This window comes from Scyliorhinus canicula, chromosome 14 (assembly GCF_902713615.1).
Source record: "Scyliorhinus canicula chromosome 14, sScyCan1.1, whole genome shotgun sequence".
NCBI lineage: Eukaryota > Metazoa > Chordata > Chondrichthyes > Carcharhiniformes > Scyliorhinidae > Scyliorhinus > Scyliorhinus canicula.
In genome coordinates, this window is record NC_052159.1 from 33,173,901 (window position 1) to 33,194,476 (window position 20,576).

Below are 20,576 nucleotides of genomic sequence, written 5' to 3' on the forward strand. Positions count from 1 at the left end.
ACATTCAGCAATCTCCGCACGTTCGTGTTGAGCTGCCGCCCCTTCACGAACCCCGTCTGGTCCTCATGGATTACCCCGGCACACAATCCTCTATTCTAGCTGCCAGGATCTTTGCCAGCAACTTGGCATCCACGTTCAGAAGCGAGATAGGCCTGTAGGACCCGCACTGCACGGGGTCTTTATCCCGCTTCAATATCAGGGAGATCAGAGCCTGCGACATTGTCGGGGGCAGAACCCCCCCCCTCTCGCGCCTCATTAAAGGCTCGTACCAGTACCGGTCCCACCAAGTCCACATTTTTCTTATAGAATTCCACCGGGAACCCATCTGGCCCCGGCGCCTTCCCCGCTTGCATCTGACCTATTCCCTTGACTAGCTCCTCTAGGTTTCACCATTTTTAATGTTGGATTAAAACTGTTCGTGAATGAAGGCAAGGGTTACAAGGCAAGGCCTGTTGTAGGTCAGCAAGTAAGTTAGTAAGTGGTATTTGGTGTAGGGCATAATATAGGTTTATGGTGGATGGGCGCCTGAACAGGAGGACAGTGGAGTAACTGACAGGCAATATGGGCATGAGGAGGGTTTCCAGCAGTACCTGTGGGCAATGTTGGAGAGATAGAATTGGGCAACTTGGGTTGTACATTTTCTTTTTGTAAAATTTGTTGTTTTTTTTATTCATTTTTCGCAGTATTTAGAAGCATGACTTTGGGAAGAATTGGTCTAGACAACTAATATAAAATTTAGTACTGCAGAGTATAAGCCCTGGAAGATTTTGGTCTACTGTTCTTGCACCAAGCTGCCTATTATAGTGTTTAATTGGAGGGTGGAGTGTTTGTAATGGTGACTGTTACTTTGACTTTCCACTAGTTCTGTCTGGAATTAAATGTTGAGGATTTAGCTCATGATGCTGCTATGTTTTCCCCTTGACCAAATTGCAATCTTTTAGCACTGAAGTGACTGCTTCCAAGTTGAGCACACTGCGATTTATATTGAAATCAGAAATGCTCCCTGGCTCCAAAGTTTATTTTGTTAGATTTAAATGTTAAACTTCAATATTGCATAGTTTCTCTCTGTCACAGTATGTCTTAATAATAATGAGCTCCTACTTCTGTCTAAATTCAGAAACCCACTCCTTACTCGAGAGACTGCAAAAACATGGATAATAGGAGCAGGATAGGCCATTCAGCCCTTCGAGCCTGCTCCACCATTCATCATGATCATGACTGATCAAGCTACTCAATAGCCTAATCCCTTCTTTCTTCTCTCTCTTTCCCCCCCCCCCCCCCCCCCCCCCCACCCCCCTCGATATCCTATGACCCTTGTCACGAGTCCTATATCTAACTGCTTCTTGAAAATGTAAAATGTTTTGGCCTCTATTACATCCGTGGTAACAAACTCCACAGGCTCACCACTATCTGGGAGAATACATTTCTCTTAAATGGTCTACTGCATATCCTCAGACTGTGACCCTGCCTCTGGACACCCCCACCATTGGGAACATCCTTCTTGCATCCACCTTTCTAGTTCTGTTAGAGTTTTATAGGTTGCTAGAAGAGATATCTCTTTCCCCCCCCCCCCCCCTCCAAATTCTTCTGAACTCCAGCAAGAAATACAAGCCTAACTGATTCCATCTCCTCGTGCATCCGTCCTGCCATCCAAGGAATCCATCTGGTAAACCTTCACTGCACTCCCTCTGGACCAAGAGCATACCCAAAACTGCGCACAATATTCTTGGTGTGGCTGTACAAAGAACCTGTATAATTTCAGCAAGACATGCCAGCTCTTGTACTCAAATCCTCTCTCAATTGAGGCCAGCATAACATTTGCTTCCTTCACCTGCTGTACCTGCATGCTTGCCTTCAGCGACTGGTGTACAAGGACACTCTGGTCTCATTGCATATTTCCCTCCTAATTTGGCCATTCAGATAATTGCAGAATCCCTACAATGCTTCCATTCATTTGCTGGGTAGCATAGCAGCACAGTGGTTAGCACTGTTGCTTCACAGCGCCCGGGTTCAATTTCCGGTTTGGGTCCCTTTCTCAGCGGAGTCTGTATGTTCTCCGTGTCTGTGTGGGTTTCCTCCGGGTGCTGTCGTTTCCACCAGTCCCGAAAAGTCATACTTGTTAGGTCAATTGGACATTCTGAATTCTCCCTCAGTGTACCTGAACAGGCACCGTAATGTGGTGGCTAGAGGCTTTTCACCGTAACGCCATTGCGGTGTTAATATAAGCCTGCTTGCGACAATAAAGATAATTATTATATTGTTAATAGCTTGGGTCCCATCACCAATCCTTGCAGTAGCCCGCTAGTCACTGTCAGTGAATTTGAGAAAGATCTATTTATTCTTGCTGTTTCCTGTCCGCCAGCCAATTTTCTATCCATCTCAATGCACTGCCCCATATCCCTTTAACTTTACATGCTAATCTCTTATGCAAGACTTTGTCAAAAGCCTTCTAAGTCTAAATAAACCACATCCAGTGGCTCCCCGTCATCAACTCTACTAGTCACATCCTCAAAGAATTCTTTTTTTTAATATAAATTTAGAGTACCCAATTATTTTTTTTTCCAATGAACAGATAATTTGGCATGGCCAGTCCAACCTAACCAGCACATCTTTGCGTTGTGGGGGTGAAACCCACGCAGACAAGGGGAGAATGTGCAAACTCCACAGTGACCTAGGGCCGGGATTCAAACCCGGGTCCTCAGTGCATAGTTCCAGTGCTTGCCACTGTGCTGCCCTTTCTCTAAGAATTCTAGTAGATTTGTCAAGCCTGGTTTCCCCTTCATAAATCCATGCTGACTGTCCAATCCTGCCACTATGTCTAAGTATTCAGCTATAAAATCTTTGATAATAGATTCTAGAATTTTCCCCACTACTGACATCCGACTTACTGGTTTATAATTCTCTGTTTTCTCTCTACCTCCCTTTTTTTAAATAGTGGAGTTACATTAGCTATCCTCCTGTCTCTAGGAACTGTTCCAGAGTCTATTGAATCCTGGAAGGTGACCACCAATATTTCTAGAGCACTTCCTTATACTCATCGGGACCTGTGGATTTATCAGCCTTCAGTCCCATCAATTTCCCTAACACGATTTCTCTACTAAATTGATCTCCTTCAGTTCCTCCCTCTGAACCTTGCACTCCCCAACATTTCTGGAATCTTATTTGTGTCTTTATTTGTGAAGACCAAAATCATCGTAGTCAGCTTTAAGATTCAGGACCCTAGTGTCAGAATCAACTACTTCACCCTCCATCTTATATACATAGAACAGTACAGCACAGAACAGGCCCTTCGGCCCTCTATGTTGTGCCGAGCAATGATCACCCTACTCAAACCCATGTTTTAAAAAAAAAAAAAAAATTCTTTCCTATTATGGTCACTCATCCGCCAAGGGGGTCTCTCACAACTTGATTGCCAATGATTACGTTCTCATTACACCAGTACCCAGTCTAGGATGGCCTGCTCTCTAATTCCTTAACATAGTGGTATAGAAAACAGAATCCCTTATACACTCCAGGAATTCTTCCTCTATGGCATTTGTGACTACTTTTTTTCAATCTATGTGCAAATTAAAATCCCCCATAATTAAAGATGTTCCTTTCTCCTGTCTGTTTAATGCCATTCCTAAAAACCCCACTACAGTTTGGGATTCTGTACAATGCCAACAAACATTTTTTGCCTCTTGGTGTTTCTATGTATTGGATTTTAATATAATGCTGCACAGAGAATTGATATAAACTCTTTTTTAATATACAGGTATCTGAAAACAAAAGGCGCTATCAAAAGGATGGATTTGACTTGGATCTTACTTACATTACTGGTTTGTAGATGTACTGCCAATAAACATTTTGCTTTTATTTTGAAAGAACCTTTTGGCTTCCACTTACATTTGTAGTTAAAGGAATAGCAAAATTTTTTTTCTCCAGTTTGAAACCAGTTGTCATGTTTTAAGAGTAGCCCAGTTTAGTAATATGGACTTTGGTGCTAATTCCTCCCACCTCAATATCTCTGGAACAATGTTAGTGATTCAGTATGCCATACAATGATGTGTATATGAGAATCATTCACCTGAGGTTGTTAATTGTTCTGTGTACTGTTTACAGATCGAGTCATTGCCATGTCGTTCCCGTCTTCTGGGAAGCAGTCTCTGTACAGAAATCCGATTGAGGTACAGTAAGTCTTAATGAATACGATACATTTAAAGCAGCCAGCTGCGCACAGTTTTATAAATCTGAGATATCAAACCATTTAGTTTTGCTGGGCTATTTGGTTTCATCCTGCTTTTCAAAGAACAAAACATTACAGCACAGGAACAGGGCCTTCGGCCCACCAAGCCTGCGCCAATCAGATTCCTTATGATTCTGATAGTTTTGCTGTGATTGAATGGCGGATCAGACTTGATGGGCCGAATGGCCTAATTCGGCTCCTATATCTTATGATTTTGTGTTCTATTTGTATTTGGGGTGTGAAAGTCTTTTATAAGACACTTTGAATCCAATTATAGTGAAATATACAGGTTACCCGAGAGAGAATGCTTTAGTGTTCAAATTGTAGGTACTTGGATTTTACTGAATTTGCTGACTGGCAAAGTGCCCACAGGAAACTGAAGGGGAGTCTAACCAACAAAGTTGAACCCCTTTTCAATCTATTTGGATAGGAACAGTAACTGGATTTTAATGTCACTAGAATGCACACAAAATGCACAATGATAATTAAATGTAAAGTTGGTACACAATACAAATATCCTTTAGCAAATGTGCTAGCATTTGATTAGTTAATTATACCCATATAAAACCAGTCTGAACCCAGGTTTCCCCACTGCAAAACCTTGGCATAATATTGAAAAGTATTGCTGATAACTTGGGTGAACAAAGAAAATTACAGCATAGGAACAGGCCCTTCGGCCCTCCCAGCCTGCGCCGATCCAGATCCTTTATCTAAACCTGTTGCCTATTTTCCAAGGTCTACTTCCCTCTGTTCCCCACCCGTTCATATATCTGTCCAGATGCATCTTAAATGATGCTAAAGGAGGTGGAAAGATTTTCCCATCTATGGAATAGATGTGTTCTTGACTTGGGGCAGGTAGAGGGAGCTTTTTCTGCATCTAGCAAGTGATACTTTTAGGTGTATAGTGGTGACCAACATGTTCCTTGCCAAATTATCACACAAAAACTAAATCTCCAATGGTGCTGATTAGTCGAGTTGAAAAATTACAACTTGGAATGGAATTTTCATTGGTCAGGCTGTTGGTGTTTTCCAATGAAGAAACCTGGTTCCTTTTTTGTCTTGGAAACCTCTTTTGGGTAGAGTAAATATGCAATGTTGTCTTGGCATTATATAATACACATTTTGATGGCATGGGATGTTTTGCTAATGTTATGAAGGGCGGGAAGACTGGATGGAACCTATTTTCTAGACAATTAACTTTTTTTTCAACATCTCTCTCTCTCTCTCTCTCTCTCTCTCTCTCTCTCTCTCTCTCTCTCTCTCTCTCTCTCTCTCTCTCTCTCTCTCTCTCTCTTTCCCCCCCACCACCACCAATGCTTTGCTTTGCGACTCGGTGGAGATGGTTGCCTAGTTTATGAGCAACTAAATTTTTAAAAGGACTTTGAAGGATTTGTTGTTTTAACAATGGAAGTGAAATATGGTATGCACATTACCTGCTGATCTATTTAGTTTCTGCCTATCATTAGTTTGGCATCAAATCAGTTCTGTGCCCATCTATTTGCATTTGTGAGTAGTGAAAGTTTTCCATAACGATACATGATTGACCAAAGTAATCCTTTGCCTGCTTCCACCCCCCCCCCCCCCCCCCCCCCCGTGATTCTCTGCCCAGGATGGGCAAAGTGGCCGCCAAGAAAGCACGAGTCCCGCCGGTGTTGTTCACATGTGGTCTTACCCAGCAGGACCGTGGGAGGGGGGGGGAGAAGAGGAAGAAGGGGAGGGGAGAATGTGACACCGGGGGGGGGGGGGGGGGGGGGGGGGGGAGAAGAGGAGGGGGGAATCTGACACCGGGGAGGAGGAAGAAGAGATGGGGGGAATCTGACACCGGGGGGTTCCATCATGGCCTGGCCCGCGATCGGGGCCTACCGATCGGCGGGCTGGCCTCTCCTGGTGGCGGCTTCTTTTACTCTGCGCCAGTCCCTGTAGCCCTCCGCCATGTTGCGTTGGGGCTGGCGTGGAGAAGGAAGCCAGCGCAGATCCGCGGCACCCGTTTGACGCCGGTCTCTGCAGCTGGAGCTGCGTGAGTCGTTCCAGTGCCTTCGCCCCAGTGCCGTGCTGGCCCCCTGTAGGGCTCAGGATCGCTGCTCCTGGGGGCCTGTGGACGCCGTCGTAAAACGAGACGGTGTTTACGACGGCATCAACACTTGGCCTCATGATCAGAGAATCCTGCCCCTTGTGTTTTAATTGCACTGTGTCCATTTCCTAGTGCAGGGCTATGGACCAAATGCTGGGGTGAGATTGGACTGGCACTGACAGAATGGGCCAAGTGGCCTCTTTCTGTGTTGTAAACCTTCAATGATTCTAATGCAATAACTAGGGAATTTACCTTGCCACCGATAGGCTTCATATTTGTTTTCAACCATGCGTCTTAAATTCCTTGTATTCATTCCTTATTACTTTATGGTGATTCACAACCTACAGCAATTGAGACAACATTTCTGTTGGTGGAAGTGATTTTCTTTTTCAGACATGCAATAGAATTGAACTGCGTATGTCGATGGTTAACGCACACTCTTCTCCCAAACACACCAGTGGGTTATTTTATTAGTTTTCGGATTGGTGCCAAATATTGATTTTTCTTTTTAAACCTTTTTTTGAGTAAGTGTTCCCACAACTCTACCATGTCCAATTGATTAATCTGATTGGAGCCTGGAGCTTGTTCATTGTTCAAACGCGAGCTAAAACAATTTGGAATCGGTGTGGGTCCCAGGGTGACTTTGACACAAGGGTAATGGAGCCAGAGAGCATTTAAACTTGCAGCTTCTGTGAATGCCAGGATCTCTGAGGAGCATTTTCCTCTCCTTGCCTTGGTTTTCAGCTTGCATATTTTTTGAAATATTTTAATATCACTGCAATAAAATTATTTTAATAATGGCAACAAACAGTTCCACTTACCCTGCATTCCCTTTTCTTTTTCATTTTTACTGATGGAAACACCACCATGCCCCGCTGCTTAGTTATTTGGAGTTTTTAAGTATGTATCTTGCTACGGTCAAACTATTTCTGATGTGAGTATCATTATAATGTAGAATAGTTTCCCATATTGTAGAATGAACTTTGCAATTCCTAGCAGCCTAAAAATTGTGGAGAGTTGGGCTTCTGCTCCTAATCTGATCCATGGGGCAGCAAGGTAGCACAAGTGGATAGCACTGTGACTTCACAGTGCCAGGGTCCCAGGTTCGATTCCCCACTGGGTCACTGTCTGTTCAGAGTCTGCACGTTCTCCCTGTGTCTGCGTGTGTTTCTTCTGGTTTCCTCCCACAGTCCAAAGAGGTTGGGTGGATTGGCCATGATAAATTGCCCTTCGTGTCCAAAAAGGTTAGATGGGACTATTGGGTTACGGGGATAGGGTGGAACTAAGGGCTTAAGCGGGTCGGTGCAGACTCGATGGGCCAAATGGCGGCCTCCTGCACTGTATGTTCTATGTTTTACGTTCAAATAGGTTTAAGAATAAATAGGAGGAGGAGTTTGGGGGCAGGGGAAGCGCAGATACCTCGTGTGCGAGGATGAGTTTGATTTAATTTAAGGTGGTGCATATGACTCTGGTGAGGATGAGTGGGTTCTTCCAGGGGTGGCAGACAAGTGCGGGCAGGGATCAGCAAATTTCACGCATATGTTCTGGTGCTGCGAGAAGTTGGCGAGGTACTGGGAAGGGAGTATTCTGGACTCTTATCGAAGATTGTGGGGGTAGAGGTTGGGCTGGACCCAATGGTGGTGGTGTTTTTAGGGGTGATGGGGGAAGCGCTGATATTGTGGCCTTCGCCTCCCATTGTCCGGCCAAGGATTCTATTGGATTGGCGATCAGCAATGCCACTGGCTGCAGCGGCCTGGCTGGGGATCTGTACAATTTCTTCTGGTTGTAAAAGATCAAGTTTGAGTTGCGGGAATCAGCGCAAGGCTTTGAGACACAGTGGGGACTGTTCATGATAATGTTGAGGAATTTTTTGGGGGGTGGTGGGGGTAGAATCCCTGCAAGTGGGGGTGGACTTTATTTCTTGTTTGTCGTCTTTTATTTTTTTTACCCCTCCTCCACCACAAAGCTTTTTTATTGTGTTCCAAATTGTGCCATTCATTGGGGTGAAGCTGGTACCGTCCATGTTTATGAAAAAATTAAGAAATTTACACAAAGCAATTTTGTATTTTGAAACATGGTTGGCAGGGAGGGAGGTTGCTGTCTAAACAAAACTTGATGCTGGTTGTATCAGATGGCACTTCAACATGTGGGGCTATTTGAAAAGTAAAAGAGTGATTCTTGTATAACCCCATAATCATTTGAGACAAATCACCACCTTGGTCAAACTCCAGTGGGGAAAATGGCATTTTGACTTAGTTTGGAAAAAATACTGAATTGTAGGGATCATGAAGTCTGTTATTATTGTTCAACAATCTTGATTTTGATCTTGACTTTTTATAGAGAATATTTTCACGCAATCTTTTCATAAGGGGATTTGTACAGTGTAGATAATGCTGTTCATTAACTTGGCTGAATAGGCTGTGCACTTCAATACAACATTTATTCGTGTTTAATGCTCAATGATGGGTTGTGTGCCTGATCGCGTACATTAACATTCCAATCCCCAAGTCCTTGAAGATTCTCCGTTCCATGTGATGTAGAAAAGTTAGGATAATTCACGATGTACTGTCTGAACGAGCTTGCTCTTTTTGCATAAAATCTCCCTTGAAGGTAGTCCTTTGGAAGCTTGCTTCCTTTTCTATCATTGGATAAGACATGTTATCGCTGTTACTCAATAAGAGATTTTTTTTTTAATGCAAGCAGTTGCCGATCATGTTCTTCTGCCCCTATATGTTGACTGATTTCATTGGGGATTGGACACTAGTATGTTGCAATCCATTTTGTCCATTCTTTGGCACTTTGCATTCTGGTTCCAAGGCATGCTGTGCAATTTCTAGAATGTGCTAATTTAAAGGAATTGCATTGTTGAAAAAAAATGACCCAGTCCAAATTTTAATTCCACATGTTCAGTTTTCTTTCTGACATTGTGTTTTGGATCTTTCCCCAAGGTTTAGGAACTCGTAGAATTGGGTGCTTAATTTAACCTAGTCCAAGTAGGGCGTCTTGATTTTGGTCATCTTGAACTTCTCTAAATATTTTAAAAATATTTGATGCTGAAGTGTCCCAAAGCAAAACCTATTGGTTGGTAATTAGGGTACACATTAAACATCACTGAGTCTCTGCCACATGTATAAGGCAGTTGAAAGTTTTGGCAATTGGTAGCCTTTTTAGGATTTTTCTTCTCAGAATGTAGCACAAGATTAAGATCAAAGGCAGCACGGTGGTTAGCACACAGTTGGTTCACAGCTCCAGGGTCCCAGGTTTGATTCCTGGTTTGGGTCACTGTCTGTGTGGAGTCTGCATGTTCTCCCTGTGTCTGCATGGGTTTCCTCTGGGTGCTCCGGTTTCCTCCCACAGTCCAGCCATGATGAATTGCCCTTAGTGTCCTAAAAGGTGAGGTGGGGTTACTGCGTTACAGGGTTACGGGGATAGGGTGGAGATGTGGGCTAGGCAGCGTGCTCTTTTTTCAAGAGCCGGTGCAGACTCGACAGGCTTAATGGCCTCTTTATGCACTGTAAAGTCTATGATTCTAAGATCAATTGTGTGAAATGCAGAGCAAATGTAGCTTGTCACTTTTTTTTAGCATTGCATTCAGTATTTCTAACTACAAAGCAGTTTGCTTCTGTTGGCTTCTCTTGCCTAACAATTGCAAAGGTGATAATCCAGATCTGCCAACATGGGAAGCTTTCGGGACAACCAAATGAACACCAATGAACTGGTCATTTCTGGTTGCCTAAGTAGACAATCCATCAAACTTATTATTTTTTTGTTGTTGTTGTATTTTCTTGGGTGAATAGCTTCATTTTTATTACTGCAAAATACTTTCAATATCAATAAGGCAAATTGGCACTGAACTGATTTGGGGAAATGGGCTTGTTCGTTCATGACCAGGCAAATTGGCTGAACTGACATGGGGAATGGGCACGTTCATTCTGACTTTGGGCTCATTTTATTGAGTAGTTGGTGTGAATGTTACATCCCAAGCTTTGTATGCTATTTGCTGTTCAAGGTGCTCAATTTTATCCTCTTTGGATGAACATCCACGGCATATGATTTTGGTGGCTGGTGGGGTTAGGGAGGAGACTATTATTGTACAAACTTGGCACCAACCTGCCAGTATAGCAAATGTCCTACTCCAAGCTGGACAAATCTCAGCCAGTTCTTCCCAAATGTTAAGCATGTAAATGGAATAAAGGAATCCATGGTGCCAATCTGATTATTCGCACTCTGTTCAGAATCCACCTGAACTATTTGTATCTACACCAGGTGAATGTCAGAGAAGTAAGAATAACGGCCCTCTGCATTAAGGCAACATTTGACTAGCCAAGATAGCTGAGTAAAACTGGCGATATTATGAGGTCCAACCTTGTGTTAGCTGGAGTCCTACTAATCACAGGTAAATGTTGATTTATTGTAACCCAGCCTAGACCTCAGCACATTTCTGTTTGTTTCTTGGGCAATTTCACCAACTATTTCAGAGCGAGGGTGTTAGCTGCGTTTATGAAGATGATGGGAGGGCTGACCCATGGAGGTTCTTGCATCTGAGGGAAAGGGATTATTAGCTTTTTTTCGCCGGTACACAACGTGTATTCAAGAGTAGATTTCTTTTTGTGATGGGACAAGCACTGTTGGGGGAGAGGCAGGCAAGTAGTCAGCCATTGTTATCTCTGACTATGCTCTGCATTGGATGAACCCGGTCCTGGGAAAGGGCTGGCACAGAGGCCAGCCTGGAGTTTGGAGATGGAGTGGTTGGTGGATCCAAATGCTGCCAGGGATAATTACCCTGAAGAAATTATCTTCAGGGTAATTAACGATTGTGTTGGGTGGGGGGGAGGTGTTGGTGGTGTGGGAAGTGTTGGAAGCGGTAGTAAGGATCTCGTTCAAGGTGCAGGTGGATGGGGAGGCAAGAGGGATGAAAACTGTTGATTGGGAGGTGGATGGAAGGCGTGTGGAGGATCTGACGCTGGAGCTTCTGGTGAGGAGGAAGGAGCTGCAGGTGAGGTTTGACTTGTCCTCGGGAAAGGCGATTCGGGAGTTGAGGCGGGTGAAGGGGGTTGTATAGGAGAATGGGGGAAAAGCCAGTGACTTGTTGGCAGGCCTGCTCCACTGACAAGCGGCCCCGAGAGAGGTTGTTCGGGTTTGGGATACGACTGGGGAGATGGTGTTTGCACTGCAGCAGGTGGCTTTTTGAGGTGTTTTCCAGGATATGAATCAGAGCTTCCGGAGGATGAGTCGGACATGAGGGAGTTTCTGGGACAGTTGAATGTCCCAGAGGAGGAGAGGGTAGGGCTGGAGGAGCCATTGAGGGTGGAGAAAGTGTGGGTGCCGATAGGTGAGATGCAGACAGGGAAGGCACCGGGGCCAGATGGAGTTTTAAATGAAGTTCTTGAAGAGTAATCTTTATTAGTGTCACAAGTAGGCTTACATTAACACTGCAATGAAGTTACTGTGAAAATCCCCTAGTCGCTATTCCGGTGCCTGGGTACACGGAGAGAGAATTCCGAATGCCCAAATGACCTAACAAGCACGTCTTTTGGGATATATTGGAGGAAATAGGAGCACCCAGAGGAAACCCAAGCAGACACTGGGAGAATGTGCAGACTCTGCACAGTGACCCAAGCTGGGAGTTGAACCCAGGTCCATGGTGCTGTGAAGCAACAGTGCTAAACACTACTAACGTGCCACCCATAACCTGGCATTGCTGTTGGAGATGTTTGAGGATGTGTGGCAAAGGGGGTGCTGCCCGAGGCGATAGGACAGGCATCCATCACTTTGCCATTCTACAAGGACCCAGTAGAATGTGGACCATGGATGCTGCAAATGTGGCTAAGTTGTTGGCAATTGTGTTGGAGGGTGACTCCTGAAAGTGATTGGGGAGGAACAGACTGGGTTTGTGAAGGGAAGACAGTTGTCATCTAATGTGTGGCGCCTTTTGAATGTGGTGCTTTCTCCGGCGGAAGGGAAAGGGTGGGTGGTGGTAGTGCTGGAAGCAGAGAAGGCATTTGACCATGTGGATGTCAATTTGTTTATGGTATTAGAGAGGTTTGGGATTGGGCATAGGTTTTGTGGCATGGGTGAGGTTGTACAAAGGCCCAAGTGCGAGTATGCGTCCGAACTGGATAAACTCTGTATTGTCCTTCACATAGGGGAACGAAGCAAGGGTGCCTTATGGGCCCCACCCTCCCTTTCTGTTGGCTGGCAATAAACCCTTCGCCATAGGGCTGAGATGCTTGGAGAAATAAATGGAAGGGAATAAAGGAGGGGGGGGGAGGAGGCATGGTTGAACATGGGGTGCCCCTGGATGCGGATGATTTGCTGCTGTACATTTCCAATCCGGATGCTTCGGTGGGGGATATAATGGGGTTGCTTAAGCGATTTGGGGCACTAAATTTGGGGGAAAATGAGTATTGTAGTGTCTCCTCTCGGGAGGGGAGGGGGAGTTTGCCATTATGGGTGGTGCCACCCCACTTTAGGTATCTGGGAGTGTAGGTGGTATGGAACTGGGCTCTGCTCCACAAGCTGAATTTTACAAGTTTAGTGAGCAGCGTTGAGGAGAATTTGCTGAGGAGGGATGGTCTTCCCCCTATCATTGGCTGACTGGGTGCAGGCAGCAAACTTGAACATTTTGAAACGGTTCTTATTCTCTTTACTGAAGTATTTTTTAAATGGGGGTGGAAAGGTTGTTTTCGTCATTCATATGGGTGGGTAAAGTGGCAAGAATTAGGTTGGTGCTCCAGAGAGGGCAATCATCGGGAGGTTTGGCCCTTCTGGACTTGCCACATTATTATTCGGTGGTGAAGGTGTGGGATTGGAGTAGGGAGTCTGAGATGACATGGGAGAAGTTGGAGGCTGTATCTGCAAGGGGTTCAGGGTTGTAGGCACTGGCATCGGCGCCACTCTTGTTTACCCCCAGGAGATATATGGGAAGCTCAGTGGTGGTGGCCACGTTTTGGAGGCAGTTTCGGAAGCATTTGAAATTGCGGACGGGTCGAAGATGATGCCAATCAGAGGGAAACATGGGTTTGAGCCTGGGAGAATGGATGCGAGGTTTCATGGTTGGGAGGAATGAGGGCTGGTACTAGTGAAGGATCTGTTTTTAGAAGGTCAATTTGTGACCTTGGAGGAGCTGGAGATGATGGGATCTCCTGGGGAAAGTGGTTCAGGTATATGCCAGGGTGGGATTTAATAATGCCAATCTTCCAGGTGGCACCACCCTAGTTTGTGGGGGATGGGGGTGTTGTCTTGGCAACTTCTGGATATTGGAGGAGGACCGTGCATCTTCGGAGGGGGGGGGGGACAAAGCCAAGTGGGAGGAGTGTTTGGGGATGGAGCTGGAGGAGGGATTGTGGTGTGTGGTGCTGCGGAGAATGAATGCCTCGGCCTAGTGTGTGAGACTGGGGCTGGTTCAGTTACAAGTGGTACATAGGGCGCACCTGAGAAAGTCTAGGCTAAGCCAGATGTTTGGGGTGTTGGGAGTTGTAGACGGGTGTGGGGGTAAATGTGTTGCTTTCACCTCATTGATCGCTCACAGGCGAGTCCTATTAGGGTGGAGGTCAGTTGCTGCACCCTCCGCCTCGGTGTGGCTGGGGGATTTAATGGAGTTCAAAGGTGAAATTCACCTTGAGGTCGAGTGAGAGGTTCTACAAGAGAGGGTCTGTTGATATTACATTTTGGGGTCTTAGTTGTCGGTAACGGCAACTGGTAGGGGTTGGTGGGTTTGTGGGGTTGCTTCGGGGTTATTTCAGTTGAAAATGTATTGTGCAATTGTTAAAATTTGAATAAAAATATTTTCAAAAAAAAACCTTGGTTCTGCCAGTTTACCCTGATGGTTACTCTGAAAGAGTTGGAAGGAAAGAAACACTTCTAACTCCAAAGTAACTATTTAACAAGGTGCAGACGTAGCCTTGCATGGGACACTTTGTGCGTGCAGGTGACCTTCACCCCTCTGTTCCAACTCATTTGCTTTTGAAGCTTCCCTACTTTAAAAAAAAAAATTGTCCCTTTTTAAATATCTCCTTTACGCCAGCTGATGCTGTAAAGTAGGGCGTTCCTTTCTTCCCTGTGCCCTAGTTACTCTGCACTGATGCCAGTGGGGCCGTGCTTCACTACTCCTGTCTCACCCAGCCACTGAGGAAGGTTGGGTGAGAAAAGACCATTGGAATATCAATGCGGGTATGAGAGTGTCAAACGTCTGGCGATTTCCACTCTATGAGCTAGACAAGGACCATCTCAAAAGCAATTGTCCAAACATTTCTACTGACCATTGGTGATAAGTCGCTACATCGTTACTTGCTACCCGTCTCTCCTCTTTTTTTTCTTTCTTTCCTTCGAATCCCTACAGTGTAGAAGGAGGCCATTTTGCCCATCGAGTCTGCACCAACCCTTTGAAAGATCACCATACCTAAGCCCACTCCCTAATCTATCCCCATAACCCTGTGCATTCCAAAGATGTGTAGGTTAGGTGGATTGGGCATGCTAAAATTGCCCTTAGTGTCCAAAAGTATGGTGGGGTTACAGTGATAGGGTGGAGGCATGGACTTAAGTAGTGTGTTCTTTCCAAGAGCCAGTGCAGACTCCATGGGCCAAATGGCCTCCTCGTGCACTATACATTCTATGATAACCCTGGAACCACATCTAACGTTTGGACACTTAAAAGGCAATTTAGCATGGCCAATCCACCTAACCTAGACATTTGTGGGAGAAAACCAGAGCACCCAAAAGGATCCCACGCAGACACAGGGAGAACATGCAAACTCCACACAGACACTCAATTTTCATTTTTTTTTATGGCTTTTCATAATTCACAAAGTTGCACAAAAAGCCATTCACTACTTCTGACCCATCACAGAAGCCCAGCCTCAGCGAAGTGAGGCTCAGTCCTTGAGAAGCAACAAAGCTGCCGACTGCTGGAGTAAAACACAGTATACAGCTTTTTGTGCATTTATATTACACCTTCCATAATGTCAGGATGTCCCAAAGTGCTTGGCAGCCAGTGAAATACTTTTGGGCACTGTTGTAATGTTGCAAACTGGACAGCCAATTTGTTAGCCTTTGTATTCTTCATAAACTTGTCCAATGAACATGTCAGCAATTGATTCCCAGTGGCTCAGTAGTTTCATTTTCCGCGCATACATTTTCACTCATCCCACTGTACCTGGCTTGGACAGATTTGTGCTTTTTGTGTGATCAGACCTTTGACAATTTGTCTCTACATCAAATGAGGTTTCTGTTTTGATATTGAATAACCCTGTTACACTTGGATAAAGCAGAACTGAGGAATTGGTAGTAAACATGTGCAATGACCATTGTCCCTGATGTTGTCATTGTATACTCATTGGGGTAGGCTGGAGGAATGATCCTACGTTAACTTTATTGCTTTCCCTAATGGTCCCTCCAAAGAGATTTTTATAGAGCTTTAGTTTGAGCCAAGGTTGGGCTCTAATCTAGATACAGTTTAAGCCAAAAGAGGATTGCATTACTGTGAATGAATTATTTTTCTTGTGTTGCTGTTCTTTGTTTGCCTGACTAAATGCTCAATGTTTTACCTTTACCTCTATAACCAAAATGCACCCCGAGGGAATGACAGCTCTATCTTAATGATAGCCTGAGATGATTGAGAAATGAGCGTCACTTTCTAGTTCCCCAAGTCCAAGTATTTTTAATGCTTACTAAATATTTGTATGCCATGTTATATGGAGGGAATATGTTGGCCAATCCAAAGTCCAAGATTATCTTCCTCCGAGGAAGAAACTGGGAATTAAATTTTTTTTTTTTCCTAGAGAAATGATGGAGGGGACTGAAGTTTAATCTTTTTAAAAGAAACCGTAGGACTGAGTTGGACACAGGGCAGCATGGTGGCGCAGTGGTTAGCACAGGTCCCATCCCAGCTCTGGGTCACTGTCGTGTGGAGTTTGCACATGTTTGTGTGGGTTTTGCCCCCACAACCCAAAAGATGTGCACGGTAGATGGATTGGCCACACAAAGTTGCCCCTTAATTGGAAAAAGTGAATTGGTCCTCTAAATTAAAAACAAAACTGTGTTGGACACGTGCAGTGACTTGGCATGAGAACTGGATTGATATTAAAGCAGTAAAGTGCTATTTTTGAAGCAAGAGGATCAGCAGATGCTGACTTAACCCAAAATATTTTGAAAATTGCACCTCAATCAAAAGTTCTGCCAGCAAAGCAAAAGCGTTTGCAGATGACCTCCTGACCTGCCCACAGTTGTAGTGTTCTGTGTGGTTTTCCCCTTTCCTGTTGGTGGTTTAAATCTGGTGCCAATTCAAGGGGATCCCTTGGTATACAACAGCAGTGACTATTGAGATTGTACATTCTACTTGTGGCTGGACCTTGGAATCTGCTCACTCAGGACATGAAAAAAAAGTTTTAAAAACTTTTTGATCAGATATTAAATGTACAGATAGCAAAATAAGTTATTGCATTCGAATGGAAGCTAAAATAAGTAAATGTCCAAGCCCACCTTTTTTGAAATCGTGAAGAAATTTGGCTTTCCGCAAATCCTAAAATTGAGCTTGTACAACGCAGATTAGCAATAGGCATTCGCACCTCATTCAACAATAAGGGTTTATTTCCAGGGAATTTACAGCAAGGCTAATTGTATACAAGTGGGAGTTCTCATCAATTTGCCATTGATTGCCACGGTAGTCTAAACTGTGAGTATTGCTGGTGTTCGGGGTGTGTGGGAGGGGGGGGGGGAGAGGAGGAGGAAAGAACTGCGCTAACCCCACACGGAGCTTTTGGAGCTCCTGTCTTCGACACTGGTGGTCATTTTAAGGGGTATCAGACTTGCCGGTAAAGGGTGAAGGCAGATGTCCTTGCCATCGCCTCGTTGTAAGCCCGCAGGCAAGTTCTGCTTGGCTGGAGGTCTCTGATCCCGCCCTGTGCCTCAGCTTGGTTGGCCGTGTGTTTTTTTTTATATTTCGGAGAGGGGGTCAGTGGAGGGGTTCTATCTAAGATGGCAGTCATTCATTTCCTTTTTTAAGGAGCTCGTCACCATCAGCTGAGAGGGTTTTGTTTTTTTGGGGAGTTAAGTTAATAATGTGATTTTGTTTGTTAGTCTAACTTTGTTTAGAACAATTTTTTTGGGATCAGAAATTGGCTAGCTGGAAGAAGACAAAGGGTGGTGGTTGATGGGAAATGTTCAGACTGGAGTCCAGTTACTCGTGGTGTACCACAAGCATCTGTTTTGGGGCCACTGCTGTTTGTCATTTTTATAAATGACCTGGAGGAGGGCGTAGAAGCATGGGTGAGTAAATTTGCAGATGACACTAAAGTCGGTGGAGTTGTGGACAGTGCAGAAGGATGTTACAAGTTAGAGGGACATGGATAAGCTGCAGTGCTGGGCTGAGAGGTGGCAAATGGAGTTTAATGCAGAAAAGTGTGAGGTGATTCATTTTGGAAGGAGTAACAGGAATAGAGTGTACTGGGCTAATGGGAAGATTCTTGGTAGTGTGGATGAGCAGAGAGATCTCGGTGTTCATGTACATAGATCCCTGAAAGTTGCCACCCAGGTTGAGAGGGTTGTTAAGAAGGCGTACGGCGTGTTAGCTTTTATTGGTAGACGGATTGAGTTTCGGAGTCATGAGGTCATGTTGCAGCTGTACAAAACTCTGGTGTGGCCGCATTTGGAGTATTGCGTACAATTCTGGTCGCCACATTATAGGAACGATGTGGAAGCATTGGAAAGGGTGCAGAGGAGATTTACCAGAATGTTGCCTGGTATGGAGGGAAGATCTTGTGAGGGAAGGCTGAGGGACTTGAGGCTGTTTTCGTTAGAGAGAAGAAGGTTAAGAGGCGACTTAATTGAGGCATACAAGATGATCAGAGGATTAGATAAGGTGGACAGAGAGCCTTTTTCCTCGGATGGTGATGTCTAGCACGAGGGGACATAGCTTTAAATTGAGGGGAGATAGATGTAGGACAGATGGCAGAGGTAGATTCTTTACTCAGAAAGTAGGAAGGGCGTGGAATGCCCTGCCTGCAACACTAAGGGCATTCAAATGGTCATTGGATAGGCATATGGACGATAAGGGAATAGTGTAGATGGGATTTAGTGGTTTCACAGGTCGGCGCAACTTTGAGGGCCGAAGGGCCTGTACTGTGCTGTAATGATCTATATGGTAAAAGAAATGTTGGAAATACTCCATTTCGGAGTGTCTGTGGGGAAATGAGAGTTAAAGCTTTAGGTCTAGAAAAAGTTCATCCAACAAGAAACTAATTAGTTGGTCCATCTCTCATTTCTGGGAACTTTTTTTATGCAAAATGGTCATTCCAGTTTTAAAAACAAATGATTATAATTGGGCAGCTTTGGGCATATTTTTCTCTTCTGCTGTGCCAACAGGAACCTATAACTGCAGGCCAAACCTATAACTGTAGTAGTGGTCAAAGTGCTCTCGTTTAAGAACTCTCATGCGAGCTAAGCACTTCCTCATGGTGAGGGCATTCTGTCTGTCTACCTTTGTCAGCTACTTTGCCTTGTGATAACAAGAACATTAAATCCTTATGCAGCACAGGCAGGGAGAAATTGATCTGGCAAAGAGAATCGCAATTCTCAATTTTTGTATAATATTTGCTATTGAAAGTTGTAGGTGTTTAAATAAAATGCCCTGAGTGAATGTGTGACACACAAGCCAGGTATTGTGATGTTTCATTCAACTTATTGTATCATGAGTCAGTTTCTATATATTGTAACTTAATCTGGATATACTGATGTGTATATACTGTCACATGATCAGATCCTTGGCAAAACGTTACTTTCAGAGCACACCACTAAAGGATTGCAGATATTTGCTTACTAATATAAAATGTTTTCACAGGAAGTTGCAAGATTTTTTGACACCAAGCACAAAGATCACTATAAAGTCTATAATCTTTGCAGTAAGTATGTCTTTTGGAATTTTTTTTTAAGAATTGAAGTGAATATACTTGAGGAAAATGTTGAATTATATAGGAATACTTTGAATCGAGGTGTAGTGGGAGGGGAGGGGAAACTGATTGACCTAAACACTGTTCCTCTTAAGTGTGTTTCCATAGCACAACGGGTGCAATTCTCCCATAGCCCCACTGGGGGTCCAATGTGGGTGGGAGTGAGAATTCGGCAGTCTAAAAATCTGTTACACCGGCATGAATTTTCCATGGGATCTTCTGGTGCCTACCATAGAACATAGAACGATACAGCGCAGTACAGGCCCTTCGGCCCACGATGTTGCACCGACATGGGAAGTCAAAAACTAAAGGCCATCTAACCTACACTATGCCATTATCATCCATATGCTTATCCAATAAACTTTTAAATGCCCTCAATGTTGGCGAGTTCACTACTGTTGCAGGTAGGGCATTCCACGGCCTCCCCACTTTTTGCGTAAAAAACCTACCTCTGATGTCTGTCCTATATCTATTACCCCTCAATTTAAGGCTATGTCCCCTCGTGCTAGCCACCTCCATCCTCGGGGGAAGGCTCTCACTGTCCACCCTATCTAACCCTCTGATCATTTTGTATGCCTCTATTAAGTCACCTCTTAACCACCTTCTCTCTAACGAAAACAACCTCAAGTCCATCAGCCTTTCCTCATAAGATTTTCCCTCCATACCAGGCAACATCCTGGTAAATCTCCTCTGCACCCGTTCCAAAGCTTCCACGTCCTTCCTATAATGAGGCGACCAGAACTGTACGCAATACTCCAAATGCGGCCGTACCAGAGTTTTGTACCATGGTGCATCAGGAAAACCACTGGTGGCTGGTATGAATCAGATTTGAAACCCGCTGGTGGGATGCAGATGCAGGATGACCTGAATCGCTTTCTTCTTGAAGAACATGGCAGTCAAGAATACAAACATACAAACAATGTGGCGTGCAGAAACCGGGACTCACCTGAACAATGCCTGGGGCTTCCCAGAGTTCAGGATAGAGGCCACCAACAGCTCTGGATCCTAGTACGCCAACCAAGTGCATGGGAGGGAAGCAGCTACAAGGTGGATCTTCCAGATTTGGTGTCATCAAGGAGGTTCATCTTTCAGCTTCAACTTATTTCCAGGAAGTCTGATGTTCATTCTTCAATGGTGTGTTGGTAATGATGGACATCTTTCTATAGCATGGCACCCAGATATGATAGTGCCATCACAGCTACCGCAGAATATAGTGCGCTAAATCTCCAGGAATTGAGATCGGGCCCAGACGATATGGCATCGTTTCCTGCCAGCCTTAACTATTCTCCCCCTCTCCCTCCTTTTTTTCTCTTCTCCTCCACCACCACCACCACAC

General features: G+C 44.6%; 1 protein-coding gene across 4 annotated transcripts in view; it reads left to right on the top strand.

Annotated features, from left to right (window-relative positions):
• Positions 1 to 20,576, top strand: part of tpte (transmembrane phosphatase with tensin homology) — a 99,776-nt gene that overhangs the window by 41,261 nt on the left and 37,939 nt on the right. For all 4 annotated transcript variants that reach the window (XM_038818394.1, XM_038818393.1, XM_038818392.1 and 1 more), the window contains 3 exons: positions 3,755 to 3,818; positions 4,102 to 4,166; positions 19,132 to 19,192. In XM_038818394.1, coding sequence (XP_038674322.1) covers positions 3,755 to 3,818; positions 4,102 to 4,166; positions 19,132 to 19,192 — 190 coding nt within the window. The remainder of the gene's footprint in view (positions 1 to 3,754; positions 3,819 to 4,101; positions 4,167 to 19,131; positions 19,193 to 20,576) is intronic.